The sequence below is a fragment of the Antedon mediterranea genome, chromosome 5 (genome assembly GCF_964355755.1).
Source record: "Antedon mediterranea chromosome 5, ecAntMedi1.1, whole genome shotgun sequence".
Lineage (NCBI taxonomy): Eukaryota > Metazoa > Echinodermata > Crinoidea > Comatulida > Antedonidae > Antedon > Antedon mediterranea.
Genome location: NC_092674.1, coordinates 23,609,166 through 23,629,411, shown reverse-complemented (window position 1 = coordinate 23,629,411; position 20,246 = coordinate 23,609,166). Strand labels below are relative to the sequence as shown.

The 20,246-nt window shown below is 32.8% G+C and overlaps 1 protein-coding gene across 1 annotated transcript; it reads right to left on the bottom strand.

The window, feature by feature from the left end:
- Positions 1-2,752: 2,752 nt before the first annotated feature.
- Positions 2,753-16,189, bottom strand: LOC140049936 (POU domain, class 4, transcription factor 3-like). The gene is made up of 2 exons (XM_072094886.1): positions 15,851-16,189; positions 2,753-4,414 (listed from the first exon to the last, which is right to left on the bottom strand). The coding sequence occupies exons 1-2, from the start codon at positions 15,962-15,964 to the stop codon at positions 3,599-3,601; spliced, it is 930 nt and encodes a 309-aa protein (XP_071950987.1). The 5' UTR covers positions 15,965-16,189; the 3' UTR covers positions 2,753-3,598.
- Between the last annotated feature and the right edge of the window lie 4,057 nt (positions 16,190-20,246).

Sequence of the window (20,246 nt, the reverse complement as noted above, 5' to 3'; positions counted from 1 at the left end):
TCCCTAATACGTTGTTAAAATATGGTCCTCGGTCAAGTTATTTAAGAACAATGGTGACTTTTTAATTTCTAGCCTACACTGTCCATGCGTTAACATAAAACACCGCAATACAAATGTAATGCATAAAATGATTCGATTGAACGAAGGAAGATTAGATTAGTAATCTTCCCAGATTAAGTTTACAAAATATCATAACAATTAATAATAATCATGTATAATTAACTTCAAACTAATAGCATTTTTCTGGAAAAGAAGTACTTGTGATTTTCCAACATAATAGCCGACATTTTAGATTCGTAGACAACATCCTCTGCAAGTTCCAAGGCTTGAATGTAATGTTTTTAGAAATTGTTACAAGTTTTAAACTGGATATGGACACTTTTAATATAAACAAGAGAATAATAATCTTTGAATTTTCATGTTGTGGTCCAGGAGAATCCTAATCATTCGGTGTCCTACAACTACTAGGCTTCTGCGACTATACGCTAATTTGATAAGTCAGATTCCTAAACCTGTTCAATATTCATAGAGTACCATTTCAAATAATCAATAATAAACGACTAACGTTATGAATATTTTCATTTCTGAAGGTTGCCTCATACGAAATAGTACATTTTACTAGGACAGTCTGTAAATTTATTACACAAAATGGTGCTAAATTAAAAGCATCGACAAAATTCTTTTGTGAAATTTATAACGATTAGGATTCGTATTCTTTCAAATTCAGTAACATTTTGGTAAATTTTTTTCCAAATGTTTTACTTTCTATTTTTCCACAAAACTTTTTCAAAATATTTTAAGATTTACTTTAATGGAATGTTTCGTTTACGGTTAAGGTTCTAATTTATAACCAAAACACAGAAATGACCAAATCAAAGCTTGGTTCCCACTAGAGACGCAACGCAAGGACGAAGACACAACGCAAGTGAAATGACCAATAACAAGTGGCTGTTTAAATAGTTCATCGCTTGTGCTTACATCTTCGCTTGCGACTCTAATGTGTGAACCAAGCTTACACATGAAAGGAAATTAACGTTTTAACAATATCAAGTTGAAAATTAAATGAATGTATTACATATAAATTTGTGTGAAAAATATAATTTATATCTTAGGGTTTGGAGAATGCACGTTTAACGAAGATGTTAACAATATAAACATTTACCCAAATATTTCAAATCACGATAATAGAGCCGTAAGTAGTCCCAAAGACCTGTTTGTATACGGTTAAACCTCGTTAATATTTCATAAACCAATTTAATGTTTGTATTCTCAGAAGAGAAATAAATTCCAAATTCGAAATGATAAAAGGATAAAATTCTCCTGACTTGTATCACTCAGATATACATACTCACCTCATTTCTACATAAGTACCAATTAATTATTCTTATTTTGTTTCAGAGAATTATGAAATGAACGAGTGGATAGGCCTAGCGTGGAGGTTTTATTATTAACAAGGAACGAAGGTGACATCAATTCTATCCTATGCTCTGCTCCCACGGGAACTTAGGCTACGCTCCAATGAAGAAGTCAATCGTAGATTTCACAGTTTCTAAATAGACTAGAATAAATTATAGTCATGTAAGACTAGAAACAGTGTGTTCGAGAATGCTAGATACATCTTCCCCTCCTTCTAAACTATAATACAATTATAACATAATGAAAATTCTTTAGAGTAATCTAATGTTTTTACTTAAATTCAAGGCGGTTCATTTGAACTGTTCAGCAGTTAGTTGGGCTCTATTGATGACATAATACCGTGCGAGAATCGGGTGATGATTATTAAGCATAAACATACATTTCTAATGAAGAAATGTCAATCTTTTACATTACAAATCATATATTGTTTACAATAATACAAACAAAAAGTTATACCAATATGTATAACTATCGGAATGGAATATCAGGATAGGAATGTAACGGTCCAACAATTAAACTTTATGTTATTAAAAAACAGAATCATAAGAATGGGTTTATAAAATTGTCATTCCCTGAATCAATTAACCAAATCTACTCTTAATTAGATTTATTTATTAGAAAACCTTGGAATATTCGAATTATATGCACTTATATTGAAATGGGCACACGGGAATAGACGATTTTGTTTTTGAATGCCATAGAAATTGTTGATATTAAAAGATATGCATTTATATTTGTAACGATTAGATGTAATTTCATATACGTAGATAAGATTCCGAAAACTGTTGAAAAATTGTGATACCGAAATAAAAGAAAAAATATCATAAAATCGACTCATAAATATGATAATTTAAGGTGATTCTAAGAGGGAAAATTATATAAAGTAATGTATTATGCCTATCTTCTTGCACTATGAGAAGGTTTGAACAACTTCAAAGTTAGATTGTCGGCTGTCGGAAAATGAGTGGGTTATTTAAAATTAAATAATATAAAATAAAAGAAAGATAATATAAATTATACAGTGGAATTTTTAAACTAGAAATTGCTTTTTTAATGTCAGTTTGATGCCATGATAATTAAATATAAACACTATGAACAATTATAAATAACACAGTTGTTGAAACAAAGAAACTACAAACAACAAAGCGCGTTTAAATAAGTGCACCTTACGCGTATAATCTTTATCTAAAATTTCAGCATTTAAAAGAATAATATACAATTTATGTGACATAAATAAGGGAAATATTAACATAAAATACAAAATAATTCATTTTTAATCATATTTCAAAATATATATTTCAAACAATAACAAACAATTTACAAATTAATTGACTTATTCTAAAGAGGTTTTGTGTAGAAACAAATACAACTGTACATATGTCTAGTCCGGCTAGGTATTTCTAATTAAATAATAGTCTGATGATATTAAATAAGTTAAAAGTAGACTTGTTGGTAGCTCAATTAAATCCGCCGTTTTGATCTTGAGTCGGGGTTCTAATTCATCTGTTGAACCGAATTTACTGCGCATGTCGATGCGCAACTTTCATCGATTTAAAGGTGCTTCATTGACTGCCAAACACAAAGTAGTCAATTCTATCGAAGTAGCTTTTGACGTAGTCTTCGATTTCTGTGTTGCATTCAATTTCTCTAGTAAAGGTGTTTTGTTCGAAACAAAGATCGCGTTTGTTATTGTAATGTTCAATGGAATGAGTTTTTAGCATAGCCCGACTCTTGCAGTGCTTCTGCTGAAAATTGATCGTAGCTTTTCGAAAGAATTCGTTTAAAACGATTTTCTTTATTGAGTATTACAACGCCAAGAACTGCCCTGTCCACGCACAGAAGCTTACGCCACGTATATATACATCGCGTATGTGTAGGCCTACTACATTATCGCTGTGTGGACTCATCGCACCAACACTGGTAATTGATATGATCTAGTTCCTACAAGTACTTCTTCACATTGGGTTACTTTCTTGTGCTACCGTTCAGTAACAATCCCTTATTAAATGCATGTATAAAACACACAAATCATCAGTAATTAAATAAATATACACAGTACTGCATTTATTTTGCGTTTTTGTTTTGCTCGTAAATGAACTTGTTCGTTTGAGAATAACTCACATGCGGTGGATAGGTGATAAGTAACAAACAAAATGGTTCAAAAATAAAATAATTACAATGTTCATCTACCCTGAGCCGAGTATTTCATTCGTTTTTGCTTTTGTCTCTGATTACAAAACCATACTCGTACAACGTTTTTCCTAAGTTCTAACTTCTCGGCAATTGCGGCGATTTTTTCGCTGGACGGACGAGGCTGTACGGTAAAGTACGCCTCTAACGACCGTTTTTCTGGAGCTGCTATACTTGTGCGTTTTCGCTTTTTGTCACCGTTTGCCATCAGGGGATTTTCGCGCTTCGCTTTAGCCGTTGCTTCTGCTTGATCTAACCATTCGGCTAGTACAGGCTTAAGTGCTATCATGTTGTTATGACTTAACGTGAGCGACTCAAAGCGACAAATGGTACTTTGGCTAAGGGCTCCAACTCCAGGGAGTTTTAAGTTTGCCAGGGCTCGTCCAACGTCGGCTTGCGTCACACCAAGCTTGATCCGCCTTTGTTTAAATCGTTCAGCGAAGGCTTCAAGTTCCCGGGGGTCGGTGTCTAAATCATGCATCCCCATTCCGTGGGATAGCATCACATGGGTGCTAGAGTTCATATGTCCATTATTGGGGATTTGTGAATACTGTTGATGCGCCAGCATTGGGTTCTGCATCTCTGCTAAACTGTTCGTCAGCGAAATTTGATCGAGAAGGTCATTGTGTTCCACAGAGGAGTGAATTCCTCTGGTTGTGTATGAGGTAGAGAAAGGAGGAGGCATGCTTCCGTTCATGTGTGTCGGGTACATATCTTGCTTAATGTTCATCGGTTGGTTGTTTTTCACAACGTCCACCAACGATTCGGCTCTTTGCGTAAAGTCGTCTAACCCGCCAAAGAAGTTGCCCTGAAATGAAAGTAAAGAAACGTTAAGGGATGTTTTGGGTTTTTTTTAACGGGTAAAGATGCTTAGAGGGAAATGAAATGTTAGAAGCAGTTAATATAGCCGGCCAGATATCCTTATCCTTATACTAACCCATCTGCTGACGACATTAGGCCCTATTGACAATTGTTTCTTCTAAACAAATGGCAGCCATTTTTAAAAACATGGCCGCCACTTTTTAACTGAAATGTGCACTCAATTTGATCTAAATACGCTAGGTGTATGATATTGGTGGTTAAACCCATACACTATGTAAAGGAATAAAACGAGGAACAAAACGAAAAATTTCCGCGAATGCGCACAATGAAATGATATTGCTTTACTTGTTCCTACCGTAGTTATAAATCGTCCGCTAATCAAAAGCTCATTTGTCTCAAATCATGTAAAATATTATTTTCCCTATATGTTTGAATGTTTTACAGTTTTATCACTCTTAAACAATAAATCAAACATCTAAATGTAATTCAGATTAGGCCTAATAAAAGCGGATGTAAATAATGCAATATGTCAGTAAGTAAGAATTTAAAGTTTCATAAAATAGACTTATACATCTAATCTATTTACACGATGTTGACATTTAAAGCTATTACAGTGTATTTCTAGAAGTATTAGGCCTATTTCTATTATTACGTCAAAACGAGTGCGGACGTTCCTCCTTTGTGGAGAAATTTCTGCGAGGAAACGTCTCAAGAAAAAAAACTTAACTACGGGGCATAGTTTATTGTCTCCCGATATAGCGTTATGTCACTAACTATACATACATTGTCAAAGATTTTCGGAATACCATTGCTAAATGCTAAGTGGTTAGAACCACGCCAGAGGTGGTATATTTATTCATTAAAGATGTATTGTCTCCCAAAAACATGAAAAATAATAAAATCAGACTTTGAATAGGCCATTTTGTAGCTTTAATCAAGTTAATCATTTCCGTAGGAAAAAACAACAAAAAGTACAAAATAAACGGTTAAATTAACAGCGGGCAGCCAATTTAACTATTCATTTTGCTTAAAATTACAGTTTTTTCAGCTAAATATTGAAAATGGTGGTCTTGCTGCTTAACATAAGAACAATCATCCTTGAAAACAAACTATAGTTGGACTTACACTCTGGAATCACGTAACTGTTTTTTTTTTATTTAAACGTAAATTAAAACTATTATTGTTTGAAGGTTCTTTGTAAACTTCTTTATTATTTACATATTTGGATATTATCTGTCTGTTGTTGTTTTTGGAGTTCCTAATTTCGTAATATTATTTAAATTTCATATTTTTTGTTTTGAAAAGTCTATTCATTACTTTATTTTAAGATATATTGTTCCCCCAAAAAATTGAATATGTCGTTTTAATGCCATATAATTATATTATTCACTTTTACCAAAAACTGGATCGGATTTTCCTGAAAGAATGTAAGTTAAAGCAAAACATTTCTAAATCGTCCGTCATGTTTTTAGTCGCGTGGACGCGACTCTATAGTTCACTATGTCTGTCGGTCTGTCTGTCGGTCCGGTATCACTATGCGTTTTAGCACGCGACTTATGGCTGTTGACCTTGTTTGGTTAAAATTAACCGTTTCTTTTGTCTTTTTATAAGTGAAATGTGTTTTTGTTAGATTTTTTTTTCTACAGAAGTGAATAACTTAATTGAAACTGCAAAATGGCCTATACAAAGTACGATTTTATTAATCTTTATTTTTCAGGTTTTTGACGGACAATACATCTTTAAGTTATTATTAAAGTGAAATTAAATGAAAAGTGTACATAATAATTACAGACACCTTGGTCATGGTAACAGTCTATTGATGTTACATATAGGCCTACAACTAATCTGCCATACTTTGTTCGATTTTGTTAACTCTTTAAAGCTTTGTCTACACTATCAAACTAGTTTAACAAGAAAAAGTGTTCCCAAAATATGGCGACGATATGCCTAAATATGGTAGTGATATGACATCATTATGTCCATATATCACATCACATTTATTTGTCACATACAGTGTAGACAGAGCTTAAGTAAGTTTACAACAATAATAAATGTAACGAAAACTTGTCGAAGTAACAAAACTGTTCACAGTACTAAAATTCAATTGTAACTTACGTTGATTATTGTGTAAATGTTTTGCTCAGAATGACATTTATCTTAATTCAAAATAACCACATGAAATCCGGAGGGATAATGTTTTTCTGAATCTTGACTTTTCGGATCATTCGATCACACAACACTTATATTTCAATAATAGTCAATTGTAATATCACTTCAAACTATAATTGAACAGTAGAACTCCTTCTTTGGGACACTAATATTTGGGGGACACCTCTATTAAGGGGACAAAAGCATGTGAAATTAACAAGGGGAAATGTATGCGAACAACCCCTATTCAAGGGACACCCCAATACTTTCAAGAGATCCTCTTAATAGAGTTTCTACTGTAACTTATAATTTATTTTTAGAAATAAATATATGAATATAATACCAACGTAAAGCTGATTGCTAGGCCTACCGCATCATTACTAGGCCTATTGCGTCATTGCTAGGCCTACATTGCTAGGCCCACTGCATCATTAGCTATGCTTACTGCATCATTACTAGCAATTCTACGAAAACAACAATCGTGTAATCTTCACTGGATAACTGTACTACGGTTATTAATTAATATAATATGATTGAATGTGAAGCAACATATGCAATGTTATTAATTAGACCTAATAGAATCAATGGAGACACAATTACATTAATTTTAAGATATTATTGTTTAGCTTTAATTTCCAAGATGATGTACGCGTATTATTATTACATCAATAGTAAACTCATTAATTAACTAATTAATTTGAGGTTCGGGATCTTTTTTAAAATTATACTGCAGTTACTGCAGTAACTTTGTTTGCTGAAATAAGTGCAATAAACTGTGTACTTTTGCAAAGAGTTAACTAAATGTAGTTTCTGCAGTAGAACAAGTGTTACATGATTCCTTAGTAGTAACACCAATGCAATTTTATAAACCGCTTTCAAGTTTATAAAGTTTATGCTTATTTTTTTAGTATAAGTATAATAATGTCATATAATATAATATACATATAAAAGTATGCGGATTATCTTGAAAGTAGTGGGATTCGTCTTTCATAGATCGCCATGTTTAGAGTATGAAGTTTTTCCAAAATTAATCTGCATAGGGCGTAGGCTACATATAATTATTGAAACTTTTAGGCTATAGCGAATCATCTCACCTCGCTTTAACCTAGGCTTATTCCAATATTACTCTTACACTCTTAGTTAGTTACTCTTAGTTATCCCATAATTCAGCTAAACTCAGGTCGAGAAAATAAGGTTGCCTTTCAAATTGACTTCCAGCCATTTTAAGACATTAGGTGCACACTCAGAAGCATGCATAGAATGACATTTAGACTCAACAGTGACGTGGCGCATCGTGAAAAGTGACACTGGCACACAATACATCATTTTCCAAACTTCGCCGTTTGCACACAAACTATAATATAGCTAAGTAATACAACGAAAAGCATAATTGCACCTTGTAAACTCCATTAAGCGACTCATAATCAGTTCATTTACATTTTCCAATGAGACACAATTTCAGAATTTGCAAGTGGAGCGCGACGGCCTATGCGTCTCAAGATAGACATTATAGCTTTCAAGCAAGATTGTTTTGAACTTTTCCGTCGCAATTGATTCTGGTTACGAGTTTGAAAGTGTTAAATAAACGTGTTTCGTTCTGTTCTGAACGCACTAATCACCAACGATACCGCCAAGCGCAATAATCAAATTACCCAGAAATTCTACACCTGATTATCACGTTTTGCTTCAAACGAAATGATACAATGTTCACGCAAATCCTGAACAAGAACATTAATATTTAAAAACCATTTTCAAATTTCCCGATAATTTTTTGTGTAAATAATCATGCTCACTAATATTCCGGAGGGCATGATAAAAAGCAATCACACGTTTTTTGTAAATGATGTTGTAGAGCCCAAACGATTAAAACTTTGCCCCGTTTCTCCGCACTGAAGAACCCTTTCATCCATCCTGTAATTGGCGAGTTGCTTGCAGTTTTGGATGCGTATAAAATATATATATATATTTAAAAGAACACTAAAGTTATCCCATAATTCAGCTAAACTCAGGTCGAGAAAATAAGGTTGCCTTTCAAATTGACTTCCAGCCATTTTAAGACATTAGGTGCACACTCAGAAGCATGCATAGAATGACATTTAGACTCAACAGTGACGTGGCGCATCGTGAAAAGTGACACTGGCACACAATACATCATTTTCCAAACTTCGCCGTTTGCACACAAACTATAATACAATTACATAATAGACTACAAAATAACAAAAAGCAAAATTGTTCATTATTTATTAAATATCATGTTCTAATGACATATAAATTAAATCTAAATTACTTACTTACTAATTGAATCTATTGAATTTTTTATCCAAACATGTTCAAAGGTAAGATGAATTTAAAGGAATAGAGATACAATTGAAATTGATATGTACTTGAAATCAATAAGCACGGAGTAATTAACGAAAAGCATCACATTATAATTAAGTTCAATGTTCGTTGTACAAGGCGTAAAGTGTGGTAGAATCGGGAAATACAACACCACTAAATGACCTCAGCGAAAATTATGAATAATAAAGCAATCAATAATCAAATTTTCATACTGTAAAGGAGCGTTTAATTGGGGCATTATATCACCAAATTACATGTGTATTCGGCCAATTTATTTTTGATTGCCATTGTTACCATATCTATTTATAATTTAATAGGAAAACAGAGGTGATAATGAACGTGTATGTTGCTGTAGAAAATGGACTCCTGTCCTAGATTTGGTAAACGTGTAAATAGAGAGGTACAATACGGTTCAGTAAAGTAAAACGTAAAAAAGTGCATCACTAGTATCTGTCTGGTACAATTAGTTATGGACGTTACGTTTGTGTTACGGTACGTCATGTTAGATAGATATAATTACTTATTATAATATCAAGGCAAATCAAATGTATGTTTTAACATCAAGAATCACCCCTATTTAGGGTGAAAACCTATTAAGAATACCGTACCATTTTAAGGTGTCCTCTTAATGGGGGTTTTATTGAAATATCAAAATAATTGGACAAATTGTGACCATGACATAATTGAAAACTTATAAGATTAAGGGTTTGTAATGGAACATTTTGAATTGGAAGGAAAAAAAAATGATAACACCTTATAAAAATAAACGAGAATTGAATAGAAATTGTTTTGCATAATCAGAAAACATTATCTTCACCTTGGTTTAAACAAATTAAGTGTAAACAATGACAATTAGAATATTTTATTGTAGGAAGCAATAAACAACTATCAAACGTTATTAAGAAACATCCCATCACAAAAACGTGACATCTTCAATAAATAATTTACGTAAATGAAATGCTATCTGGCATTTTATGTGTCACTCAGTATATCCAAATCATGAACTTATTCTCGTGTACGCGCTTTCTATTTGGAAGCAAAAATCGCACAAAATTAATTGCCTCCTAATTGTCAAACTACAAGGTTGGGACTCTTTGTGATATTTTTTACAGATAATAATAAAGTTATGCATCGGAGGATCTAGGGCGAAGGTCAATGAACTTAATGCATACACCTGCTGAAGATCAGTCTTTCTGTTTGTCTATTGGTCCGTGTTGATACGCCGTTTTCTGTTTTATTCATATTGATCCATTTCAAAAGTTCTATTTTGTTAATTATTTCTTCTATCACAGACCCTCTGTATTATTTATATTCACGCATCCAGTCATTCTTTCATTTATTCATTTTTCTCACTCACTCAATTATTTTTACACTCGCCTATTTCTCAGTTTCATGTTCTTTCTTCTTCATTTTTCAACATTAATGTCTTCTATCTATTATGTATTCATTCAACTTATTTTTTATATATATCATTCTTCTCGTGTAACATTTTTTAAATTTTATCGGAAATATTATTTAATTTTAGGCATAGGCCTATTGCTAATTATTACAGCTCCGGTTTAGGCAAACTTATTGTAATTCATTCAAACTAAAAACAAATAGTACACTAACCAACCTTACTTTGAATACGCGTTTTTGTAATATCTCAAAATTGTATTTTATCCAGACACTCTGATAATTCATAGATATGCATGTTTTTTTTCTTATGATTTCTTATATTCATTTTATACATTATTGAATTTTTATTTCGTTGTTTTTACGCAATGTAAGTGTTAAAAAAATACAAATTGTGTACCTCAAAAAGGTTTTTAACACTACATTTCAAAATAGTTGTTAATTACACGGAGAACTATAATAAATAGCAAAGAACGTTTTAATATGCCTACTTTAATTGTTTGGTAACGGTTGGGGGATAAAGTTTATAAGCCTCTGTAATTATGCCATGGACAATAGAAATCAAGGACAATATTGTCAAACTCGATAGATCTTACAATCATTTCGTAATTAAGTGCAGTGCTGTAATACTAACAGATCAGATGTCTATTTTTCTTTTCTTTATTGCGACCCTACCTGGTTCGATACGGTGCGCTCAAAATCAATGCGCGACGATGCGCGAACAATGCTCGGAAGCGGCCGAGCAAGGTTGAATGTCGCGGTGGCTTAGCTTGTCTTGGTCAATTTCTCAACAGTACCTTAATACTTCGTGTTTTATATTGTATTCCACAAGTAATAGCTAAGATACTAATTAGAATTAGATAGAAATTAGCCTCTTATTTACAGTTGAGTTCCGGTCCCTGGTGTCTTAAATATACGCGTTATGTAAATACACGCAGATGTGGTATGTCGATGTTTAATCCACGAACAAATTATTATTATTACTATACTATTCTACCATGATTATCATAGGTTATTATTAATTATATTAAGATATTATCAGGCGTGTTCGAATAGAGGGGAGGAGGAGTGGGTGAAAATAGCACTAATAATATTATAGGCATCGGCAATAAAGAATATTTAACAGTTATAAACGAATAAATTAAGTGTAAATTTTATCGAAATTTTATTATATTATGGAATTTAAATTTAAACTGATCTTATTAGCTTAAACATCTTAGTGACAATGAGTATTATCGATGAACAGACGTTTAAGGTGGCGAAGGTGCCTCCTTAATATGGTTCAACTGTTAGGCCTAGGCCTACTACTAAATGATTATGTTCCCTCAAAGAACAGCATCAATACAACATGTCTCCCGTATAGTTTGATGGATTATTTTGTAGGCTCATCTAGAACATTGGTTCAAAACATGGGGATTTTAAACAATTTATATTTCACTAAATATAAAGGGGATGGGGAATGTCTGGAAACGTCAATGGTAATAACAATTTAGAGTTAAGTTATACGAATGAGATCAAAATATATGTCATTACACTTATACATCTATAAATTAAAACCTATTCTTAGACTTAACCGCAAAGGTTGGTCTTTACGTAATGGTATTCTATAATGTCAAACCATTATATTTGTCTTTCCTAATCTTTGATGTTTTACCAAATATTATTACCACGTGCTTCAGAGGATGTCAAGCGCGAGATATTAATAAAAGTCCACCGCAAAGCATAGCTTTAACTCTTAATGGAAATAGGCCTACTTGCTAGTACATTTAAAGGCCTACACGCTACTGAAGCTTTTCCGTCTATCATGACACCAATTTCTAATGTTCTGTTTACAAATTGTTTTTTCAAAGTAGCTGAATCTTACATAAAGAAAGCCGAAAGCTGGGGGCTTTTCTTGTTTACATCTAATGATCATCGTAGGCCTCTCTATTTGTCATCACCTTGTAGATCGGACTCATTGTGAACGAGCCAGGAATAAAAGGCTTTTTAGCTGTTGAATTCAAGCATAAGAACTTATTGATTATCGTCTTATCCGGCCTAAGCTTACTGTTTAAAACACCGTGGTTCACTAAATTTCTAAATGAATAGAAAACACACAGCATGTTCATATTTGTTTATTGTGCGTTTTTATACACGACCGGTCCTTGCGTCAATAACACTTATTTTTATTCTTCCACACTCAGAGCAATGAGAATTAAAATGATACTTTTAGACTGTGAACTTTTATCATATAACGAGATTAGCGGTTTTAGTCCGAATTAAATCACTTAAAATATAAACGAAATTAATAATAAGGAAAAGGACAAAAATAGAACCTTCCTCTTTAACTTCCGTAAGCAAAATAATGTGTGAACAATATCGTAGTTCTCTAAATAATTTGTACGCACGTCGTCACAGATAAAATAATAACGTTAGTGTGAATGCATCATTAACTCTAATTCGCACTCATTTGTTTACTCCTTTTCAATATCACTCGTACTCTTGTAATTGCACTTCTTTCCACACTTGAACTCTTGTACTCCTTTCCAAATCACTCACACTCCTTTACTTTGTACTCCTTTCCTATATCATTCACACTCTTGTTCTTGTACTCCTTTTCTATCTCACTCGCACTCTTTTACTTACCTTTTCTATCACTCATACGCTATCATGTACTCCTTTTCTATATCACTCAAATTTTTTAGTTGTACTCTTACCTTATATCACTCGAACTCTCTTACTTGCTTTTCCTATATCACTCAAACTGTATACTTACTTCTTTTTCTATATCACTAGCACTCTTTTATTTGTACTCTTTTCTTATGTCACTCGCATTCTTTTATTTGTACTCTTTTCTTATATCACTCACACTCCTTTTCTCGCTCAAAGGCTATGTAATCTTTTCCTATATTACTCAAACTCTATACTTACTTCTTTCCTATATCACTCGCACTCTTTTACTTGTACTCTTTTCTTATATCACTCACTCTTTTTCTCGCTCAAACGCTATCCTGTAATCATTTCCTATATCACTCAAACCCTATAATTACGTCTTTCCTATATCACTCACACTCTACTTGTACTCATTTCATATAATGTTGGTTTTTTTCACAAAAATACCTAAAGTTCAGAAAAAAATGACACACAATAGTAATTCCTTTCGTACTACAGGAAGTTAGTACAACATTTATCCAAAATTTAATGAATTTTTTCAATGAATTCAAATGAAAATTATCAACGGTTAATTTTCTCATTCGCATCCTATTAAGATTAGTAAGGTAACTAGGTCAGTTTGGAGGCTAGTATCACGCCTCTGAGATAGATAGAAGTTCAGTGCAAAGGAGATGGAGAGAAGGGAAAAGTGCATTGCTGTATTTCACATTTAGAATATGTGGTTAAAGCAATCGTGGTCAGAATAACAAATTTTATTTTTATCATTGGTAATTGCTGAATTAAAACAGTCACGGTCGGAGACCTTTAAATGGAGAACGTTAACATTTTGATTAAATGACTCATACAACGTTGGTTGGATTGTAAAATATACAAATATAATATATCTATAAGAATTGGTTTCTAATCTTACGCGCTAAGATGGTGGTATAATAGTAAAACATCTGTAAATAAAGGCTTGCGAGCGAGAAGTCACATGTTCAGGTTTACCTAAGAAGTATGCGGAACAATAATTCTATTGTTATGGAGACCCGGATGCATTTGTTATAATCAAACTAAGATGGTGTTACAATGGTTAAGGCACCTGTAACCTTATATAATATAATACTAATTTTACATTAAAATAATCTTGAAATAGTCACAAGTCCAAGTCTATCTAATAGCCATAATGTAACATTCCGAAAAAATATTTATTATTATCTATACTTTATTGATGTTTGATTGAGCTCTCATAAATAGTTAACATTTTCGCATGGTGGAGAGCTGGTTTCACTCGGATGTCGACAAAGATCCTTTTTTCAGATACATACACAGGCTACCAGAGGACACCCTTGGAAAATCTTCAAACCAAAAATTAATCAAGTAAAATAGATAATAAAGTATTTAGATTGTTTCGCAACGAAAATAAATCATCGGGACGGAATCATAGCTATATATAGTGGACAGTGCACCAACTTAACCTTCCAGTGACTGGATGAGTATATGGAATAAGGGGTTTAAAAGGATTCAGCCTAGAAACCACCCATAAAACCGTAAGTGTAAGTGTAGGCCTACAACAGTATTTTGGTGGACATAACCACACAAGCTTTCGAAAATACTTCAGTGTCATCACGTGACATGTATGTCCCCAATATGCAAATGAAATGAAACACAACCCCATTCAACAATAACAATTCACAAATAACATAAACTAAATTTTAATCATCTCTAGTATGCTCACAGCCTAATAAATGACCTACACATATTTAAGTTACATTACACTTTATTACAACTTTCATGAACTGATAGCTAGTATACATTCTTGTTTTCAGATAAATAATATTCAAATCAATTCCATTTATAAATTCTAAATAAACTAATATTCTATAAAATACTAACATATGTTATGATATTGATCTAAATATACGGTAGTTATTTCCTCGCAATATACGACAATATTTATGTTTAGTTCGATTTAATATCAAATCACACTCCATCTAATTTAGATTCATATGTTTGAATTATATTAAATATCAATAAAATACATTTCTCTAATCTTTCCTTTAACTAACATTTTGATATCATATATTATTGTGACAGGGTGCGCGAAACATGACGCAGTTCACTGCGAAAGAAAGAGAATAAATTTCACAATATATTTCCTTAAAGATGGTAATTTCGTCAAATTTGTTTAAAGAGCTAAAAGTGAGTTGTGGAAGGTTTGATGAAAATTACTAGTGAATAGTTGATAAAATGTTCGATCGACCAGGATATGTGTCTCGTCAATCGTAATACATCAGGCGCACAATATACTCTTCATAAAATATGCACGAGGTAACGTTAGGGGCTTTCCTGATGAATACATCAGTAGAAGTTTGTTTACGTTCACGTTCAAGTGATACAACGAATAGACACACGCGCGTTCAACTTTTGATGCAGAATGTAACGGTTTTTGTACGCGCGTTTAACGTTTGATAAAGAATGAAATGGTTGTTGTACGCGCACCAACTTTGTTTCAGCACATGCTTTACCTACAAAAGTAATTCTTTCTAACGCGCGCGTTCAACTGTTGATAATAATGCATGCAACGCTTTTTGTACGCGCATCAATTTTGTGTCTGAACATGTTTTACCTACTAAAGCAATCTTTCTTGTTCTCTTTATACTTGAACTATATATTTACACACACATCTAGACTAACTTAAACGCATTAAAGTTAACGGTTTCCGTAATGAATTGTATTGCTTGTCCAGAGGCAATATAAAATTGAAATGAACGATTTACTTGGCCTAAACTATGACTTGAATTATAATGCGATAGGGACAGGTGATACAAGCTGTTGATATATAAACATCAATAGCAAAGTTTCAAATTATATGGAGCTTAAGTATATAAAAAAAGCTAAAACTTACCGAAGACGGATTGGGCATACAGTGTCTGCGCATGAAATCTTGAGTGCGGTCATGTCGGTGATGAAGTTGCGCGTATTTCGGAGTCGCAGTTAGGCCGGGGTGAATCGTATGCATCGTAATAATGCTCCTTCGACTTCAGCATAAAAAAGCGCTGCCAAATCCCGTCACAGACACTATAAAAAGCGGTCGATTTGAGCTTAGTCGAAAAAAAATAATTCCTCTGATAAGTGTATTCTTTCTTAGTGAGGTAAATGACGTTGAGCCCGTTTGGAAAGAATTCGATCTATATTTACAAGGGCATCTGTTTCTTCTCATATATTCACTAAGAAATACTCCTCACGCGCATGCGTATTTCAGAGACCACTTTGAAGTGACAAGAGCACAGCTTACTTGAGACGACACACCGCAAACAACCAATCATCGATCGGTTTCAAATGGACAAGCTGTGAAACAACCAATCAAACGACACGAAAAGTTGCTACAGTAACATGTAACGCGCTCTTTTATAATAATTCTCTGCAAAATGAAGATACGATAAGTGATACTGACAAAATGATTGTATAGGTTATCATGTACATTCGTAAATGCATTTTAGACCGTTCTATAGCAAAACAAAATAAGATAAAGATAGCGTACTTTAACATTTCGTAGGCCTACTGCGTAGCAAACTATGGTTAGCGTTCCAGCCATGGGGAAGTGAAGACAATGAATGATTTACAAGACATGAATATCTGAATAAGGCTAGGCTGCATAATCTTAATAGATAAGAGAATGCTCCAGTAAACTGCTACCGTGATAGTATAATTGTATCTCCAAATATGACAACCATTGTCATCACAGGCAATGTACATAAAACCTGTATTAATTTTACAAGTTAGGTTAGATCTTATGTACATACATACACACAGGCGTCACATATGATACATATGTCACAATGTATCACATAATTAGCCCAGTTTACTGTACAAATTGTACGGTATGGAAAGAAACGGCTAGAAATATAAGCACTGCTTTGTACTGTTGTTTTGTTGTGTGAACAGTCTGTAAACTCTCAGCTGCAAGAAATGTCTTAATTGATTTTTACATCGAATTCCTCGCATCAAGCGTGACTCGTGTATTGTTTTCGAGCAGCATGTTTAAAAGTAATTTATAACTTACGATTGATAATACAGTAATTGTTAGCGCACATTTCATATCATATAAAATTTATAACGAAAAATCATTGTTAACTTTGTTAATCACATGATATTGATAATCTTTTAAATCCTTCTGTATAACTATAATTTAAAATCAATAATGATAAATAAATATTAATTTGAATTGATTTATTGATGGAGATGTCATTTTTTGGTTAAATTGGTTGTTCGAAACTGTATTACGCTAAAACATTAACAACCTGAAATAAGGAACATGTTGGTGGTGTTAACGAGCGAATTTGAATCAGGCCATGTGGTCTAATGGCAAGATGTCTGCATTTCAAATAGAAGATTCCTGGTTCGGGCGGCCAAGTGTGGAGGTGAGGAGGGAGTCGAGAGGGGACCATGTAATTTTAGTGCCGCATTTACAATATTCGCCTATGTGTAGTATACATTGAATCGTTATCTTGCTTGACTTTCGGTTAAAGATATATTAGGCCTATTCTCCTGAAAAAAAAAAATGTTTTTTTTGTTGTGCTAGGATCGAAAAAAAATTCATTTACCTGAAAAAATGAACTTTAACCTCTCTGCTTTAAGTACTGGAAGACAACGGGGTTTTGGTTGAATTTTACCAATGTGAAATGGCCTATTCAACGTATTTTTTTTATTAATCTTTATTGTTCATGTTTTTGGGGACAATACATCTTTAAAGGGTATAGCTCCAACACTTTACTTCTCCTGTTGTATTATAAAATATGAACATCATTCAAAACAACATAATTTATTATAATAATAATAACCACTCTTATTTGTCGACAGCAATGAAGCAGAACGAACACCATGAACAAGTAAATATTTATGTATTTGTTTTTAATTTTTGGATAAATAAAGAAAGAAATCTGAAAATCTATCCTGAGCGGCTTTTCGTTCAACCACCCGCCCGCTCCGCGTTTTGTGTATACATGCTGTATAAGCTCTGTCTACGCTATGTTGTTTATGTGACAAAAAAAAAGTGTTGTGCCCATATATGGATTTGATGCTGTCATATCACTACCATATTTGGCCATATCACTACCATATTTGGAAAAATCGCACTTTTGTTGTCAAATTAGTTTGACAGTGTAGTCAGAGATTTAGAGATAACCATGGAGGCAAGTATACCTCCATATAATAACAGAGATAACATAGATTCTATATTTTATTTGTTTACCGCTTTACCGCTTACCGTTAACGTTCGTCAGTATGTAAATGGCATTTATAGGCCTACATCAATGAGAATTACATTTTTGGTGAATTGCATATCGTATTAATTCATATTTGTATGACAATAGCATTAATGGTAGCCTACTCTGGTTATTTTTAACTTAACGTACTTTTTTAGGGTTTTGTTTTTCCAAGTGAGTTTAATTCAATTAACCATTGACATCTTGAAAAAAAAGCACAATAATAACTCTGGACAATGATACGTTGCTGGGTAAACACAGTTTCAATGGTTTTTTTCTCAAACAAAAGGGAATAGATCTAATATGATATAACATTTTATGGCAGAGGTTCAAAAATAAGTTTGAGAATTTATCGAATTACAATAAATTCGGAACCTTATTTGCTAACCTAATACCATAAATTTACGGGTTAAGATTAAGATTCCAAGGGTTAATTCCTCTTCCTCAGCTTATGTCGCTCTTGTTTTAAATTTTAACAACAGGATGGATGGTCCCTGTGACCGGAAAATAACATTACTGTAACATTATATTGTATCGCTTTTGTATTATTTTTATGTTTGTGGTTTCGATATAAAATAATTATGAAATTGTAATGAATTCGGAACTCTCTTGGGTCGCCATTTTCTTTCAAGTTGTGACCACAATATCGACCGATTCTCGGTATTCCATCTATAAATGCTTCTTGAATCATAATACACTTCCCCGATACAGTCTCGGATGTGGATATTAGGCCCTAACATTAAAATTACTTTCTGTGGCGTCATTTGTGACAAACATGTACCGCTGTATCATATACAGTAACATAAAAGTCTTACTACTACTTACTTACTACTTAAAGTATAAACAGGGAAGAGTAAAATTACAAATTTACTCTTTCCTTGGTAGGCTATAAATAATTTAAAACATGATTTTGTTGAATAATATGCAATTTCAATGGAGCAAATCGTTATTCACTTTGACCAAAAATTGAATCGAAAACAATAATTATTTTCCCGACAAATCTAATGCTACAAAATAGTCCAATTATCTGTAAGACAATGGATTAGTTAAATTGTACCGTTTAGGTCTATTTTGTCTTTTTTTAAGTGAAATCATTATTTTTTTCTACGGAAGTGAATAACTTTTTGAAAACTCACAAAATGCCTCTCTATTTTTTGGGGGGAAATTCTTCATTTCCAGCATCATGCTAGTTATCTATCATAGGCCTAATTATTTTTGTATCAGTTATGTGCGTTAGTATGTTTACATTAAAAAAAACAGTCGCCTGCTGGAAATCAAACTTTGATTACCATAAAATTGAACGCGACTCTACTCCGCGCGGCGTCTGTATACGAAGAGTCTCTCATCTTCATTTCATCACTCAAATGTATTTATATGTATATATTTTACTGTCTCAAACCATGTATATTAATAACTCTTGCTGTTTCCATAATTTACGGCAATATAATAAGGAAAGTACTCAGAAAATTTCTAATTATGTTAAAAGTTTTTTTTATTTTTTGTGAAATTATAAATGAAGTAATTTTCTTAAATTTCAATAGGACCACAATGTAAAACAGATACACTGTTATCTGATTGCTTTATCCTGTATAAATATATTATTTATTATTATTATTACTATTATTATTATATACCACTTGACACCAAAACATTTAGAACAAGAGGGTATACTCCGAGAGTGCAAACCTCCGCCTACTGTAAAATTTCCCTACATAAAATGTCCCCGGAAAATATATCTATTTTTTAAATTTTTTTTCTCATTAGTTCTAAGTGTAAATAGGCTAACTGCACACTACAAAGTTGTGAATGAGATTTTGGTGTAATGGTTATGTATCCAGCCTCTCACAGTTGAGGTCGCTGGTTCAAGTACCATTGAGTTTTTTTTGTTTCTTTTTTTTTGTGGACCTTGATCTTTAACCCTGACCCTTCAAAATTATTTTTAAATTTTTAATTAACACAATTATTTGATGAGTCATTGATCATTGTGGCTAAGTTTGGTGAGAATCGGATAAAAACGGTGGTCTCCAGGCAGTAAAA